Source organism: Aotus nancymaae, unplaced genomic scaffold (assembly GCF_030222135.1).
Source record: "Aotus nancymaae isolate 86718 unplaced genomic scaffold, 86718_ANA_hifiasm-v0.15.2.pri h1tg000033l, whole genome shotgun sequence".
NCBI lineage: Eukaryota > Metazoa > Chordata > Mammalia > Primates > Aotidae > Aotus > Aotus nancymaae.
Genome location: NW_026988447.1, coordinates 59,818,485 through 59,837,521, shown reverse-complemented (window position 1 = coordinate 59,837,521; position 19,037 = coordinate 59,818,485). Strand labels below are relative to the sequence as shown.

The 19,037-nt window shown below is 35.3% G+C and overlaps 1 protein-coding gene across 3 annotated transcripts in view; it reads right to left on the bottom strand.

Moving 5' to 3' along the window:
* Positions 1 to 19,037, bottom strand: part of PPA2 (inorganic pyrophosphatase 2) — a 99,658-nt gene that overhangs the window by 60,768 nt on the left and 19,853 nt on the right. For 2 of the 3 annotated variants that reach the window (XM_012436554.3, XM_012436556.2), the window contains 3 exons: positions 15,900 to 15,953; positions 13,436 to 13,555; positions 4,109 to 4,195 (listed from right to left, as the gene is read on the bottom strand). In XM_012436554.3, the coding sequence (XP_012291977.2) occupies positions 4,109 to 4,195; positions 13,436 to 13,555; positions 15,900 to 15,953 (261 nt within the window). The remainder of the gene's footprint in view (positions 1 to 4,108; positions 4,196 to 13,435; positions 13,556 to 15,899; positions 15,954 to 19,037) is intronic. The other variant, XM_012436555.3, reaches the window with a different exon arrangement.

Sequence of the window (19,037 nt, the reverse complement as noted above, 5' to 3'; positions counted from 1 at the left end):
TCAAGTCAAAAAGGAACTTCTGACAAGTAATTATAAAGATATGGATGATATCTGCAGCTCTGAGTATATATCAAAACTAAAGTATGCCATAGAAAAATTTTACAACCGCATATGTAAATACTAACTTATACAGGCTGGAGCATATTTAGAGGAGAGTGTTTAGCTGTGGTAGTATGCTTATTTATTTATTTATTTATTGACTCCGTCTTACCATGTTTCCCTGACTGGTCTTAAACTCCTGGGTTCAGCAGATCCTCCTAGCTTGCCTCCCAAAGTGCTGGGATTACGGGCATGAGCCACTGCACCCAGACTACTCCATTCTAACAGAGAAGATCTAGTGAAAAGGAACCAGAGTGGAAAACAATCTAGAAACTGTCGGATAAGGAACAACTAGAATAAGAAGCCTTGAGAACAGAAGGCTTCAGGAGGGTATAGGTGTATTGGACCAAAAGACCTGTAAGATCCTTTATAAAGCAAAAATGTTCCAATTTGAAGCTATCACATAATTGCCAGTTTAAAGATGACTATACTGGTTAATTCACTAGATGAGAGTTTCTCAACTGAAGGCAATTTTGCCCTCTTAGGGGATATTTGGCAGTATCTGAAGACAGTTTGGGTTGTTACAACTGGGGAGATATTAGTAGCATCTAGTAGGAAGAGGCAAGGGATGATGCAGAGGACAGTTCTCTCTCATAAAGAATTATCCATCTTTAACGTCAATAGCATCAAAGCTGAGAAACCCTGTAGCCGACTCTGGCAGCACAGTATCAGAATTCCTCGGAATCACCTATAGCTTTTAAAAAGCACATTCTAAATTGTTTTATCCATTTTTATTCACAGAATTTATTTTAAAATTTCAAACAACATAAGAAGAGATAAGACATGCATGGGTTATAAAGCAAGCAAGGAAGCATGCCCAGCAGATTGCCAAGTTGCCTCAGAATGAGACATACCCTTTGACTTCACATGCAACAGAAAGGCAAAGTTTTATCTCAAACAAAGCACTACTTTGCTGTAACACCTTTAAAAATTGGAAAGGAAAACTCAATCAAACCAAAAACTAGATGCTTAGGAATAAATGGTAGAATTCTTACAAAACCACCACACTTCAATTCAATCTAAATCAATTCAACAAATTTATGCTGAAAGTATAACATTTAGTCTTCTTAGACACAGAATGAACAATACAAAATCCCTCAAGGGACTTAGAACATTAAAGTTTTCTATATCTGTGGTTCTGTTATCAACTTCCAGGACTCTGCTTCTTTCCCCCTGCCTATTAACAATGTGATGGTAAAAGCAATTTCCTACCACTATGCTTCTTACAGCTGATTCAACCACTCATCTTATAGCCAGGCATGAAAGAAAGAAACATACCCCTAACAAAGAACTATTCTTTAGATAGGAATATTTATTTCATAATTAGTAAATATTATTTTCAGGTCTTACTAACTAAAGGAATAGATGCAAAGAAAACATGCAGATTCATGAAGTGTTCCATATTTTTCATCCAGATACAAGAAATTCAGAGAACACCTGAGAGATACTACGTAAGATGATATCACTAAGGCATATAGTTATCAAGCTCTATCCTAAATATATATGCACACAACATCAGAGCACCCAGATTCATGAAACAACTACTACTAAACCTAAGAAAACTGAGAGCAATACAATAGTGGGAGGCATCAACACTCAACTGGCATTCTTGTGTCCTTTAAAAGCACATTAAAAAATAATTCATCACGATCAAGTAGGGCTTGTTCCAGGAATGCAAGGATGGTTGAACATATATAAATCTATAAATGGAATTCACCACATAAAGAAAACTAAGATTAAAAACCATATGATCATCTCAATAGACACAGAAAAAGCATGTAATAAAATCCAACATTCCTTCATGATAAAAATCTTCGACAAACTAGGCACTGAAGGAACATACGTCAAGATAAGAAGAGCCATCTACAACAAACCTATAACCAACATCATACCAAATGTGGAAAAGCTGAAAGCATGTCCCCTAAGAACCAGAATAAAACAATGATGTCCAATCTCACCACTCCCATTCCACATAGTACTGGAAGTCCTAGCCAGACCAATCAGGCAAGAGAAAGAAATAAAAGGTATCTAAATTGGAAAAGAAGTCAAATTATCTTTGTTCACTAAACATGATAGTGTACCTAGAAAACCGTAAAGACTCCTCCAAAAGACTCCTAGACTTGATAAACAACTTCAATAAAGTTTAAGGATATAAAACATATATATATAAACTAATAGCATTTTTACACACCAATAATGTTCAAGCTAAGAACCAAATAAAAAACTCAATCTCATTTGCAATATACACACACACATACACACACACACTCTCTCTCTCTCCCCCGCCCCCCACCCCAGGAATACATTTAATCAAATGGGTAAAAGATCTCTGCAAGGAGAACTACAAAATACTGATGAAAGAAATCACAGATGACACAATCAAATGGAACAACATCCCATCCTCATGGATTGGAAGAATCAATAGTTAAAATCACCATATTGCTCAAAGCAATCTAGAGAGTCAATGTAATTCCAATCAAATTATCAATGTCATTTTTTCACAGCATTAGGAAAAAACAATCCTAATGTTTATATGGAACCAAACAAAAGCCAGAATAGTCAAAGCAATCCTGAACAAAAAACAAATCTGGAGGCATCATAATTACTCAGCGACAAATTATACCACATAGCTAAAGTACTGGTACAAAAATAAACACGGTACTGGTACAGAAATAAACACATAGATCAAAGGAACGAAACAGAGAACATAGAAATAAAGTCACATATCTATAAACAACTGATCTTCAATAAAGTCAGTAAGAAAAAAATAATGGGGAAAGAACACTCTATTCAATAAATGGTACTGGGAAAACTGGCTAGCCATAGGCTGAAGAATGAAACTGGACCCCTATCTCTCACCACGTACAAAAATTAACTCAAGATGGATTAAAGACCTAAATGTTAAGATCTGAAACTATAAAAAAATCCCTGAAGAAAATCTAGAAAAAATTCTCTGGACATCGCTTAGGCAAAGAATTTATGATGAAGACCCCAAAAGAAAATGCAATGAAAACAAAAATAGACAAATAGGACTTAAACTGAAAAGCTTCTGCATAGCAAAAGAAATAATCAATGAAGTGAAGAGATAGCCTACAGAATGGTAGAAAATGTTTGCAAATTATGCTTCCAACAAAGGACTAAGACAACTCAAACAACTCAACAAGAAAAAAAGAAAACCTTAAAAAGTAGGCAAAGGCCATGAACTGACATTTCTCAAAAAAAGAAATACAAGTAGCCAAGAAACACATGAAAAATACTGTACGTCATTAATCGTCAGAGAAATACAAATTTAAACCACACTGAGAGTTTCTATGTGCTGGTTTCTGAGCTCTACACAAAGATGAGATGCTCCTCTAGGAATGAGGAAAAAGGGGGAAGAGTTGAATGTTGCAATCATGCAACAAGAAATAGTAACGTTAAATGTAATAGAAAACAGAACAAAGAACAGACTGAAGATATACAGAAGAACTGATGGGTAGCAACAATCTCTGAGATTGTGGATTTTGTTTTTACTTAGTAGGACGTAGTAACCTGAAAGCAGGCACACACAAAAAAGAAAAAGTATCAGTTGACTTTCATGAGTATTGAAGTTTCTGTCTAAATAACAGGCAAAGAAGGTGAAGACAGACTTGCAAATTTTTCCATAAAGGGTCAGATGGTAAACATAAAATAATAAAATAATAATAAAAGGCTTTGTAGACCATATAATCTCTGCTACAACTCCTCAACTCTGCCGTCACAGTGTAAAAGCGTCACAGACATATACATGAATGGGCATAACTGTGTTATTTATAAAAACAAGTGTTAGGCTGGCTTTGACTTGTCACAGGGCTGTAATTTACCAACCCCTGGTTTAAGACAAGAAAGTGAAGATAAAAGGAGGGACGGATATCAGAGAAATCAATAGGTTTGAATTTTGAAGAGTTGAAGAACTGGAGGCTAAAATGAAATTTTATGGCATGAATAAACCAAAAATCATGTTAGAATTAATATAGTTTATAAAACAAACCTTTGAGCCTATTTCACAAACATCAATGGGATCATTATCTCCACAGCAGTCTGTGCTCTTATCTTTTAGATAGGGATCTTCCCAAGTCTAAAATTTAAAACAAAGCAGAAATATAAGTTAATACTATAATGTATTTTAATCTTTCCACATAATCAAAGTTTCATAGATAACCATAATCCAAAGAAAACATTATCAGAAATTACATAGGCTCAAGGCCAACAGGCCAGTATGTCCCTAAGGATCATAATAATTAAAACAGATTTATAGTATTTCCTCCCTCTGTCTCTCAATTGTCTGTATAACTGCATCTGCACGTGGGTTGTATATCCAGACATACTCATCTTCCAAGTTCAGTAAGGAAATAAACTCACATTTACTTTTAGAGTTTCAGTGGATGTTCCCACTGTCTATGTCCTTGTTTCTGTGTTTCCACTGACTGTCTCAACTGTGGCTTCCATCATTCATTGCTTCCTTTCACATGGTAACGGCACAGGGGTCTAAACACTAAAGGAAATCCAGTTTTCCCTTATAAATCGAAGGACAAAACACTACTAAAGAAAATAAAAACCTATTTTTTCTCATTCATTCCATTAAAAAATCTTCTACCTGTCAAATCTCAAGGACCTTAATAAAAACATGAAAAGAGGTCAATTCTGTAGTTTACTGGCAAGATTATACCCTGTTGGTTACAAAATACATACATGGGAATTTTTATAAATGAAGACCATAATAGAAAATTTCAAGTAAGAGTAAAGATCCCTTTGGCACTATCCCTCCCCAAAGCCTCAGAATTGCCTGATTCTAAATGTAACTGTACAAGTACTCTAAAATTATTTGCTTTAAATTCAAATTAAAAGGGATATAGAGACTGTCATCCCAAGATTCAGATTAACATTATTATCTAAGATTTCAGATTATCCAAGCTTATTTCCTCTAATTTTATATAGATAATTAAAAATAAACTTATTTACACCTAAGCACTAAAGAAACTCCAGTATTTTCCTTCTAGTACTAATCATAGTTTATTCAGAAATAACCTAGCCTAACTTTATCTTAAAAAAAAAAATCAATAAATAAAGTCCAACAACATTTCACTGCACCAAATACTAATACCACTAAGAAAATGTAAGAATAACCACAATTGTTAATCTTACACACTGGTCATAGGTGACAAACACTTTCTAGCTGATATATACACATACAATATATACATATATACCACATGAATAATGTACCATAATGAATTCCATTTTATAGATAAGTAAATTGAAACACAGAGTTTAAACTTGCACAAACTCATGGTTTCTAAATGGTAAAGACTGTATTAGAACTCATGCAATTAATCATTATTTTTATGTTCAAATTATAACAATTGAATGGCATTTACTTTCAAATATAACACCATCTACTTCGTGGTTCTCTTCTTTTAAATACCTTCTCTTACTCTGAGAATTTCCTACGTAACTTTCCTAAAGAGGTTCTGTTCTTTCTTGGTCTTCCCGTTACTGACTCTTTTTTTTCTATTAACAGGCATTCATTCATACAATAAAATATTTGCTGAGTACCTACTTTGGGACAGTAACAGAGATGTATAGGAAACTGTCAATACCCTGGAAGAGTGTCATGTTAATAAAATTTGTGACAAATGCTATAAAGGTAATCTTAATGTGCTGTGGAAACCAAGATGGGACACCCAGTTATAATCAAAATCAGGCAACCTAATGAGAATCAGAAAATATCTGAGAGGTTCCTCCTCGCTAATGCGGAAATTCCATCTCATATTTTTCCTTATTCCTACTCCCACTCCCAAGAGAACAAATGTAACAAGCTAGAAGTGCCACTGCCCTAAAGGAAAAAATCTAGATTCAACCACAAACTATCTTGACTAAACCATCCAGATCTCTTTCTTCACTATTAAGAATGGCTTAGCTGGGCATGGTGGCTCACACCTGTAATCCCAGCACTTTGGGAGGTTAAGCCTGGCGGATCACGAGGTCAGGAGTTCGAGACCAGCCTGACCAACATGGCGAAACCCTATCTCTACAAAAAAAAAAAAGAATGGCTTAAATAAGAGGATCTTTAGATACATCCTGGCCCTAAAATGTTAAGATTTTTAGTGCTCATTCACAATCTGCATGAATGCTACCATTGAACAGGCAGCCCACATATTTATGACCTACTTGTGACCACTTTGATAAACAATTTTTTTTTAAAGTCCTTCCTCACATAGAGACAAAAACTGTCTTGATATTACTTTATATTCAACTTGATTGTGGTGGATACTTCTGTTGGTTGGTTGGTTCCTTAGAACTCCAATTTCAACATTACCTAGCAATATGGTTACATGTATTGAGGAATTAAGTACCCAAGTGAAAAACTCTTAACTCTACAATATTGTGAAATGTAGAGCCAATTCTTCATGATTTTCCTTACCAGCAAAAATAGCAGACTATTTCTCTTTATTTCCAACCTTTAATACTTTACACCTACAGGTCTCAGTTTTTACTACAAAAAGAGATATACACTAAATCACCTCTAATTTAACTTGAAAATACAGTATAATTTCAACAGAAAAGGAAATCTTGAAAAATTTAAGCTTTGGGTTTGCCGTCATGTGGAGTCTTATGTGTAAAACTATTAACAGACAAACAATTAGAAAAGCACAAAAGCCGAAGAAATATCAAGAAGCAGAAGTTCAAACTATTAATAATGCTTTCACAAAAATGACAGAAGATTAGCTTCCAGACTTTAGAAATAATTTTGACAACTAAATAAGAAAAGGGCAACCCAACTAAAATGGGCTAAAGACGTGAACAGTTAATTAAAAGAAGGGGAAACATGAGCCCGCATAGCCAAGTCAATTCTAAGCAAAAAGAACAAAGCGGGAGGCATCACACTACCGGACATCAAACTATACCACAAGGCTACAGTAATCAAAACAGCATGGTACTGGTACCAAAACAGAGATATAGACCAATGGAACAGAACAGAGGCCTCGGAGGCAACACAACACATCTACAACCATCTGATCTTTGACAAACCTGATAAAAATAAGCAATGGGGAAAGGATTCCCTGTTTAATAAGTGGTGTTGGGAAAACTGGCTAGCCATATGCAGAAAGCAGAAACTAGACCCCTTCCTGACACCTTACACTAAAATTAACTCCAGATGGATTAAAGACTTAAACATAAGACCTAACACCATAAAAACCCTAGAAGAAAACCTAGGCAAAACCATTCAGGACATAGGCATAGACAAGGACTTCATGACCAAAACACCAAAAGCATTGGCAACAAAAGCCAAAATAGACAAATGGGACCTAATCAAACTCCACAGCTTCTGCACGGCAAAAGAAACAGTCAATAGAGTGAATCAGCAATCAACACAATGGGAAAAAAATTTTGCAGCCTACCCATCTGACAAAGGGCTGATATCCAGAATTTACAAAGAACTAAAACAGATTTACAAGAAAAAAACAAACAAGCCCATTCAAAAATGGGTGAAGGATATGAACAGATACTTTACAAAAGAAGACATACATGAGGCCAACAAGCATATGAAAAAATGCTCATCATCACTGGTCATCAGAGAAATGCAAATCAAAACTACATTGAGATACCATCTCACACCAGTTAGAATGGCGATCATTAAAAAATCTGGAGACAACAGATGCTGGAGAGGATGTGGAGAAATAGGAACACTTTTACATTGGTGGTGGGAGTGTAAATTAGTTCAACCATTGTGGAAGACACTGTGGCGATTCCTCAAGGACCTAGGAATAGAAATTCCATTTGACCCAGCAATCCCATTACTGGGCATATATCCAAAGGATTATAAATCGTTCTACTATAAGGACACATGCACACGAATGTTCATTGCAGCACAGTTTACAATAGCAAAGACCTGGAACCAACCCAAATGCCCATCGATGATAGACTGGACAGGAAAAATGTGGCACATATACACCATGGAATATTATGCAGCCATCAAAAACGATGAGTTTGCGTCCTTTGTAGGGACATGGATGAACCTGGAAACCATCATTCTCAGCAAACTGACACAAGAACACAAAATCAAACATCGCATGTTCTCACTCATAGACGGATGTTGAACAATGGGAACACATGGACACAGGGAGGGGAGCACTATACACTGGGGTCTGTTGGGGGGAAGTGGGGGGGACAGCGGGGGGTGGGGAGTTGAGGAGAGATAGCACGCGGAGAAATGCCACATATAGGTGAAGGGAAGGAAGGCAGCAAATCACACTGCCACGTATGCACCTATGCAACAATCTTGCATGTTTTTCACATGTACCCCAAAACCTAAAATGCCATAAAAAAAAAGAAGGGGAAACATGAATAACTTATAAATTTATGATAAGATAACTAGACTGATCAGAGAAATACTAGTTAAAATCACAATAAGATACTATTTCAAAAACTTAAAAATCTTATAATTTCAAGTATTAGTAAGGATATAGGGTACCTGGAACCCTATGTACTGCTGGCAGGAGTATAAATTGTCACAATTCCTTCTATAAACAATCTGAAAATACTGAGTAAAGTAAATTGAGTATATAACTCATAGACTAATAGGTATATACCTGTATACACTATCTATACAGAAAAACTTTAGCATATAAAGACATAAAAGCTACAAAAAAACTATCAACAGAAAAATAGTGTTATAGAAAAGATGATTATAAAGCTATGAAAATGAATAAATCAGAATATACATATCACTGTTATACCCTAAAACAAATCCTTCTTATTTTCATGAAGTTCGTTGCAATTATTACCTTACAATCTATAAATATTGGCCAATACATTTGTAATCACTGTATTCTAGTCCTTAGATCTCCTAAAAAAAATAGCTGAATCAAAGTCATATGCACAGGTGGTCCTTAAGAGTATCTTCCTGATTAATCAGGATTCCTACCACCAAGTCAAAGGAAGAAAGACCTTTGATGTTCCCACTACCTTCTCCTTTTTTAAGGTAGGGTTTCACTCTGCCATCCAGGCTGAAGAGCAGTAGTGTGACCACAGCTCAGTACAACCTTAAACTCCTGGCCTCAGGTGATCCTCCCGTCTTGGCCTCCCAAATAACTGGAATTACAGGAATGAGCCATTACCTATGCTTTCTGAGCTTCAATTTGGAGCAAAAGCCTCTACCAGTGTTTTTATACTAGCAACTAACATCAGTAGCAAGAGTGCCATCATTAAGTTAACATTATTAAGAACTCACTATGGAGCCAAACACCTCTGATCAACTCATTCAAAACTCACAATAACCTTGTGGGGTAGGTAGTATGATCATCCAGATAAACAAACAGGCCTAGAGAGATTTAGTCACTTGTCTTAGGTTATAAAGCTACTAAGTAGTACTATATATTTGACTGGGGAGGCCAATGAACCAAATTTATAATTAAGTACAAAATAAACATATCAATATTATACTAAGACTGAAGAAATTATGAATTTAGACTGAATATACTCTTTTAATATTTTTCAGACAGGTGTTCTAAATATTTACACATTGAAATAACCCGTTACATGTGGGCAACATGCATAAACTGGTAGGAAGATGAAGATGATTTTTGCCCAGGCAAGCCTAAACTTTGAGCAAGGCATTATTAGGAGTGTGGGAGAAGCTATTAAGGCTAACAGTCTAGGCAGCTGAAGGTCTGAAGAATGATGGCATACAGATGAATCACAAGCTAAGTGGATAGACTACCACTCAAACAGTATTCTGCTGCTTAAATGTTCTTCCAAGCACACAGTTGGCTTGGTAACTGCTCTGTACAAGTTTCCTGCTGTTACAAGACAAATTATAGAACAGCAAAAGTATCCATACACGCCTATGAAACAAATGTGACATACATACACAATGCATTTATTAATTTATTCATTTCATAAATATTTATTGATCACCTACTCCATGTCAGGCACTAAGCTGGGTAGTTAGAATGTATCAATGAACAAAAGAGACAGAATCCCTGACCTCATGAAGTCTGCATCTTAGCTGGGAGAAATTAACAATAAACATAATAAATTATACAGCAGGTTACAATTTGGTAGGTGTTATGGAAAAGGGAAATAAAGTATGAGGCGGGAATGGGAGTCGGGTTAAAAGTTTTAAAGGATGGTTGGCAGATACTACGAAGAAGAGCAATTTAAGGAACTTATGAGCAATTTAAGAAAGCAAGCTGTGTGCACACCTGGGAAGGAGTGTTCCAGGGAGAGGACACAGTGAAGGTGAGGGCTTGAGACAGGAGTGTGCTTCGAGCACCAGAGTGCCAATGTGGAAGTGAAGAAGCGGAAGGCAGAAGGAGAGTTGGAGATGAGATTAAAAAGGTAAATGGGACCAGGGGATGGCTTTCATTTTAACAGGGTCATGTCTGAACATCAACAATTAAGCAAAATAATAATAATAATAAATCAGGTAAAGCTACCCCTTCCCATAAGCAACTGGCATGATTTCAGCATTCTTAAAAACATCATTCAATTTAGTTATTTTGTTTGATAAACAACTTATATGCGATTGATGGTGTATTCTTTCCCTGAAGCCTACACACACACACACACACACACACGCGCGCACGCGTGCACTCTCTCGCTGTCTTTCTCCAAGATCAGTCAGGTTTTAAAAAAACAGTATAGATCTCTGGATGAAAACAGCACAGAGAATGCAGGTCTACTTCTTCTCTTTCACTTCCATTCTCGCACAATGGCTTCCTTTTTGATACTCACACATGCTAGGTCTATTTCCATCTCAGGACCTTTACATTCGCTGTTTCTTGTCGGACTGCTCTTCCTCTAGATGTCCACACTACTTGTTCCCTGACTTCCTTTAGGTCTTTACTCAATAACACCTTCTCACTGAGATCATCTCCCTGTTTAAATTGCAACAATCCTAACACCGCAGCCCCATTCACTGCTTAACTTTTCTTACCACCTGACATTTTACGTGGGGTTTATTTCGCTTATTGTCTGTTTATATGACTAAAATAAAAGCTCCAGGGAAATGTTTGTCACTTTTTATCACTGTTTTACCTGCAGTACTTACAAGAACACCTTGCAAATATACAGGCCTTTAATAAATATGTATTGAATGAATGAACAGTTTGGTGAAGGCCTGGTGTGGACACAATGAAGTCAGTTAGAAACACTGAAGAAGACTTTGTGGTGGACAGGAGTGAGAAAGGAGGAATGCTGCAAAATGAGGATAGAGAAGTAAGCAGAGGCCAGATCACGCAGGGTTGAGTAGCAATGTTAAAAATTTTGTATTTTATCTTTTAAGCAACAGGAGACCATTAAAGTGTTCTTATACAGGAAAAGCATCCAGAAATTTGTTTTAAAAATATCAATTTGGATGTTGGATGAAGTATGAAACTTAGGTAGGCAATGGTGGATGCAGGGTGAATACTGAATTAGGGGACTGCCACAGTCTAATTCTGTTTTATTAATAGAAGAACTACCGTACCTGCTAGATTAATACCACTGTAGAATATCTTGAAATCCAAACACATCCAGAAGAGCACGATTTGGCAGGGTTTTAAACAGAAAACTACAGAAGCTCCTTTTGTTTTTACCTCCATTCCTCCCATTCTCTCCTTCCCATCAATAGGTTTGCTTTTTTATTTTTTCACAATAAAATAATTTTACATTAGTAGTCCCTACTATACCACATCATAACCAGCAGTTTAGTTGTTGTTGATTGTCCCAATCAGAATATAAATAACTTTAGGGAAAGAGCCATACGATAATAAAAATACCAGTCTTAATTATAATTATAATAATTGATTACTATATGTGACACGCTAATCAAATGCAGTAACTCATTTAATCTCAACACAAACATACGAGGTAGATATTTTATATTCTTTATTTTACAGATGAAGAAAGTGAGGAAAAGTATCTTTCCTAAGGTCACATTACTAAAGTGACAATCTTGCTCCCAAATCCACATTTTTTAGTCACTTATTATGATGCCTTGATCTATACCTGTATCTCATCTGTCTTTATATACCCAACACCTAATATCCTGCCTAGCACATAAATCCTTAATAAATGTTTAAAGAAATAAACACATGCACTTTAGTTTATTCTCTAGCTGTTCTACTTACTTCTCTGTTTTTGTCTGTTTCTAATTCAATGGCTTCTTCAGCATTCCCCTCATCCACATATCTTCTCTTACAGGCTGCATCCCCTAAGCTTTATAGAACTTTTTTAACCGTTTACTGTTGGGTTAAACAGAGTATCTATTTAGGTACCTCGAAAGTTAGAAAACTTGCTTTCATGGTTTCCAAAGGCATTCTCATTCTTAGCACATTACTTTAAAAGTGCCCATTTTAACCAAGAATGTATCCATGTGGGTGGTCTAACTGAATCGGAGGCAGCCTGACTCTTTAGAAAATAATTTTTTAAAAAAATTTTCCTGTGAACGTTTATTCTACACAGGCAGTTGCTTTTTCGTGTTGAATAAAACAAGACCTCTCTTCTCAGATATTTCCCCAATACCATCTTGAAATTTCATGCAAAATATTAAAATAAATAAAAATATAAAAATTAAATATCCAGAACAGATGGTCTATGGTTTTTATAAACATAAAGGCAGATGGTTCTCTGTGTCCCCAAATCCTAGACTTCTGATTCAGCATATTCCGAGTTTTACTCACTAAATAATCTGGAAGAGTTACTACCTCTTCCCGGGAGTGAGGAAACATGAGAGGAAAACAAAAGAGATAAAGAAAGGAAGAAAAGCAAGTAGTCAGTTGTTATTCTCCAACAGAAATGCCACTTTACCATCATCTAGCTCTTGTTTTCTCTGTTCTCCACTTAAAAATTATTAACTCATAACAGTAAATAATATAAGTTGTGCAATTCAATTCACGAGTTCCAGGAAAAAAGTTAATAATTTAAAACATTCATCTGTTAAAGTTTAAAATACAAAATTCATGCTATCATATACGAATGTATATAGAAGCATAACTTGTCATGTTCAAAGGAAAGCCTCACTTAAAAGTTTTTCCCTGACACTTAACAGCCAAGACAGGAAAAATAAAAGTATTTAAAATGTCAAATGTGAACATTCTATCTGCCTAACTCCAAGAACTTGAGTATAGACATACATTTTAAAACAAAAATTTACAGTTTAAAACAAAAATTTATTGATACATTAAAACTCCACATTAATAAATTTCCAAATTTACAAACCTCTCCAAATGACATGTCCTCAGAAACAATTTAAATTCACGTAGTTCACAGGATTTACAAGGCAATGTTTTCAGAAGACAGAAACGTTTTACCATTATAACAAAAATGTTACCTGAGGGAGGGTACCATAATTCCATATATAACCCTTGTAAGGGAAGATATTCGCCACATAGCGTAGCTTTCCATCCTTCACATACTGTTTAATGGGATTCAGCGGCTCCTCGGTGGCAATCTAAGCAAATCACAGAAGGAAGAAAAAGAGACAGGATGAGAAATAATTAATTCTGTATCCAAACAGTATTTTTTAAAATCTGCTATTTTCAGACTAAATATTCATATTCCAACTTAATGATCATATGCACTTTAAAAGAAATTAAGCCAGCTCTTACTACTAATTTATAGTACTATATGAGAAAAACTGCTTGGAAAGGAAACACCAGATTATTTATTTAGTCACTCTATTATTTATGTACTCCATTATTTCTAACACAAATAATAAAATGATTGAGATGGCAAGAGGAAAAAGATTAATCAACTTGCTTTTTGTTACTAACCTCAGGCTTTATTACCATCAGTCTTACGATAATAAAGCTAACTCAAAGATTCCTACCATATATTCAATAGACACTGAAAGCCTTTCCTCTAAGATTTGGAAAAAGAAAAGAATGCCCACTTTTGCTGCTGTTATTCAACATAGTATTGGACATCCTAGCCAGAGCAATTAGGCAAGAGAAAACAATAAAAGGCATCCAAGTAGGAAAGAAAGAGGTGAAATTGTCACAGTTTGCTGATGATATGATCTTATATATAGAACACTTTAGAGACCCCATCAAAAAACATTGGAAATAATATATAATCAACCTAAGTGTCCATCAAAAAATGAATGGATAAAGAAATATGGTAGACATACATAATAAAGCACTTGGCCTTAAAAAAAGCAGAAAATTCTGTCATTTGTGGCAACGGAGATGAAACTGATGAACATTACGGCAAGTGAAATAAGCCAGGCACAGAAACACAAATATCTCATGTTCTCACCTGTATGTGGAAACTAAAAAATCAAACTCATAAAAGCAGAATTATGGTTACAGAGGGTAAGGGTAGGAGGAATAGGGAAATGACAGTCAAAGGATACAAAGTCTCAGACAGGAAGAAAAAGATTTTTTGTTGTTGAGACAACACCACAACTATGAGTACAGTTAATAACGTATGGTACATTTAAAGATTGCTAAGTAAATTTCGAATGTTCTCACCACAAAAAATGATATTTTATGTGACAGACATATTTTTTAGCTTGACTTAATTATTCCATACTGTATTCATAAGTCATAATGTCACTTTGTACCCTATAGATACATATGATTATAAATTGCCAATTTACAATAAAAATCATCAAAAAAGAGATTCTCACCAACTGATTTTATTTCAGAGTTAGTTTTCTTTCTTTCTTTCTTTCTTTTTTTTTTTGAGATAGAGTTTCACTCTATCACCCAGGCTGGAGTGCAGTAGCACAATCTCAGCTCAGTGCAACCTCCACCTCCCGGGTTCAAGCAAATCTCGTGCCTCAGTCTCTTGAGTAGCTGGGATTACAGACATCCACCACCACACAAAAATCTGTGCCCAGCTAATTTTTGTATATTTAGTAGAGATGGGGTTTTGCCATGTTGGCCAGGCTGGTCTCAAACTCCTGGCCTCAAGTGATCTGCCCACCTTGGCCTCCCAAAGGTCTGGGATTACAGGCATGAGCCACTGTGCCCAGACTCAGTTTTCTATCAAGTATATTCACATTGCTATTTTTAAAAACTATGCTATATAGGAAACAAACAAACAAAAAATAACAAGCCATGTTGAATGAAGAAACACTGCTTAGGTTAGGTAGATTCTCACAGATCCTTGGATCCTACACCTAAATGAGGCAGAGAGTAGCAAGAATGATCAAACATTACACATGAAACAACATAAAAAGAAGAATCTAATATCTTTACCTTTTCCTATTAAGGTGTTAACCAAAAATACTGCCAGGACAAAGTAACATAAATTAAATTTCACCTAGAACTATAAGGAAGCTTACCTAACTGAAGAAAGAACAATAAAATTCTGAAAAGCAAAAGGGAAGTTATTAATAGGTTCAATTCCCAGAAAAATTAAAAAAAAAAAAAAAAGCTAACCAGGAGAACAGCAGATGCTCTGTGATAGTCATAAATTAAATTAACTAGGAAATGACTTCTTCCTGGTAGAGTAAAATCTAAAGGAGAAGTGAGTTCTAAGAAATTAAAATTGCCATCAGCCCCAAATAAATTTTCAGTTACATCTATGAACCTAATATATCTCAGAATCTACATAAATAACCTTTGAAAGTATTTGCCACTTTCAAAGGTGAAAAAAGGAAAATTAATACACGTATAACAAACTGAGGGACAAATGTGAAACACTCTCTATAAAATCATAATGTATATACTTAGCTTTGAATATTTTTCTCAACTATCCCAAACTCAAAACATTATGCCAAACAACTTGCAACAAAGTTTTATATCATTATAATCATTTCGGTTTTATATTAATAATATATTGGGTACCTCCATTTTAGCATTTGTCCACCGAGGTATTTCTACAATCATATTAAATCGATTCTGCAGTTAAAAACAAAACAAAGAAAGAACATTAAAAATTTTACCTTTTATTTTTTCCATTATACCCTTTACAAGAATGCTTTAGATGTTTCACACACACACACACACGCACACACACACACACACACACACAATGTTTAGAGTCTGCATCCTACATCTACCTACGCCTTAATTTTTTTTCTAAAAATTAGAGTTGTTTAAAACACAGTCAAATTTAGGCCACCATATCACTTGAGCACTAATACACAGTGTCAGCGGTTACAAGTCTGAGAACACCTTTGATGTGTAGTGACAAAACTAGAATGGACTCAAGAAATGTGTTTCAATTTTTATTTTCCAACTAAAATAGAAGTAGAGAGCTAGTCCCTCATGTAAGGAGTCAGCCTCACTTTTCCAATCTGTAAAGTAAGTGTGATAATCTCTGTTCCAGTCATCACACAAGGTTGTTAGGAAGATCAATGAAAATACACAGAAAATTATTAAATAAAATATATTTTTAAATGATAAAACAATAATTAAATCCAAGTTACAATCACAGTGTAAAACTAAGGACATAAGGACAGGCTATTACAGAGTTCACAAAGAGCTACACTAAATATTCTAGACTTAGCTTGCATATCTAGTGAGTTCAGATTCCCTAAAGTTACAAACTGACTATGGTTTCACTGTTTATTTTATTTTATTTTATTTTTTTTAATTTCTGAACTTTGTAGAATGCTTACACCAAAGGAGACCCTAGGTCGATGATGAGTAAAAATAATTTCCTACAGTTTGCCTTCCAAAGAGAAAGTCTTAAGGTTAAAGTGATTTGCACACCATTTTGACATCAATACATCAATAACTAACAATTTATCAGGGAAATAACCATGGCTTAAAACACTGTACTCCAAGTATAGCCAAGGACCAGGGCCAGTCTGCAAACTGATTGTTACTGGCTCATTTAGAAACAGTTGTAGCAATTTTAAGAGCAATTTTTATACCTGTTGAATCTTATAATCAAAAATTGGAACCTGAATTACACTTTTCTAATAATTCATCTTGATTGTATTTTTTTAAAGTATCAGTTCATAACCAATTAGAAATAAACCAACCAAAAAACTAGTCCTTCACACCAAATCATTTGAGAAGCAGTGATTTAACATACTTATTTTCAATCATGCCACACACCAATACCACCTCACCAGCTTCAACCAATTAAAAAAAAAAGATTCCCAGAGCCCCAACTCTCATCTACTTGAATTAAATTGCTCTGAGTGGAGCAAGGGCAACTCCTTATTTTTATAGGCTTTCCGGCTTTCCAAGCAATTTTAATATGCAGGCAGAGCTGGACTAAAGCATTGCTCAACAGTATCACAGAGGTTTTCTAGTGTAACACAGAATGCTCTTATTTCAAAGAATGCTATTTACACAATTAAATGTAGATATATGCTGAGCCACAAAAATAATGATGATTTAAATTAAGTTTTTCTATATAAGACTAAGGTGACAAATGGCAAAACTGCAAGCCCATAATGAGATAAACAAAGCTGAGAATGAATTCTCAATAACTGCTCCTTAGAAGTGTGTCTCATACCTATCTCAGCAACCTTACACACAGTCCTGCTGTTAGGTTTCATTTTCCATGCCCTTTCATGAGGTACCCCTGCACCTGTTTAAATACGTCTGAAGTAGCTGTTAAAATGAAAAACCGAAGTAAATGGCAGATGTTCACATAATTTATTCATCCCTAAAGCCTGGCTATAAGAGAACAAATGCCTGCAGATGAATACTCAGAGGTGACCAAAAATACCAAGCTGGTGACAATCGTTTTACACAATGACACCTACCAAAACCATTCACAGACGCTTAACTTAGGCCAAATGAACAATAAAAAAGGTTTGAATTTTAAGCCTGCAAACCAAACTCTCCCTCTTCATTTGCTACTAATCGCTAACAGCTTATTTCCAACCTTTGTCCTGTAATTTTTTAAAGCCAATGTTAGCCTGGTTTTCCTAAGATTAACATTAATTATAAACCAACAATGGTCTGCCAAAATTTATATGAAAATAAAAAAGATAAAAGAAGCACAAGTCAAATCAGAAAGTTGTGTATGTAGCAATAACTGTTAACTACTTCGGTCCTTTTCTTTCTCTCCAATTTTTCCTTGTATTTTTGTTGCAGAAATCAAAATAGAAAAACTAATAACACATATGAAAAAGCTTTCAGTATATTTTATATACATGGGGAAAAGACAGGAAGAAATCATTCCTCTTTCTTCTCTAATCCTGAAAATTTCAAATAAACTCAAATCAGACAGTCTCTAACATAAAAACTGTGTTATTTTTTTGTTTGAATCAGAGCCTCGCTCTTGTCTCCTGGGCTAGAGTGCAATAACGCAATCTCAGCTCACTGCAACCTCTGCCTCCCAGGTTCAAGCAATTCTAATGCCTCAGCCTCCCGAGTAGCTGGGAGGACAGGGTGTGTGCCACCACATCCGGCTAATTTTTGCATTTTTTTTTTTTTTTTGTAGAGATAGGGCTTCACCATGTTGGCAGGATGGTCTCGATCTCTTGACCTCGTGATCTGCCCACCTCGGCCTCCCAAAGTGCTGGGATTACAGGCATGAGCCAAGGCGCCCAGCCCTGGGCTCAGAATAGGTTTTTCCCACTAATGTATTTCATTAACCTGAAATAACTGTTTAGGTTAATACACTAAGTCCCTGGGGATCTCTATAAACCCTTGTTCACTCAATATCTAGGACAGTGGTTCCCAAACTTCATGTTGAGGATGTAGCTAGAATATTTGTTAAATACCTAGAATAAGCAGGCCCTATCAAGCAGATAATCTGATTTAGTAAATATGAGATGGGGCACAGAATCTGAATTTTTAACAAGCACTCTAAGTGGTTCCAGTGTAGATGGTTCAAGAACCATTTTGACAAACACCAGTTTAGAAAAATAGAAGATGAATAGCAGGCAAATGTTGTAGGAATTTAAAAGCCCCACAGGTATGTTTGGAAGTAGATTCAAATGCTGGAGCTGTAAGTTTCAGTTGGGTAGAGAATAAATGGAAATGAAGCTGGAAAGGTAAAAGAAGACAGGAAGG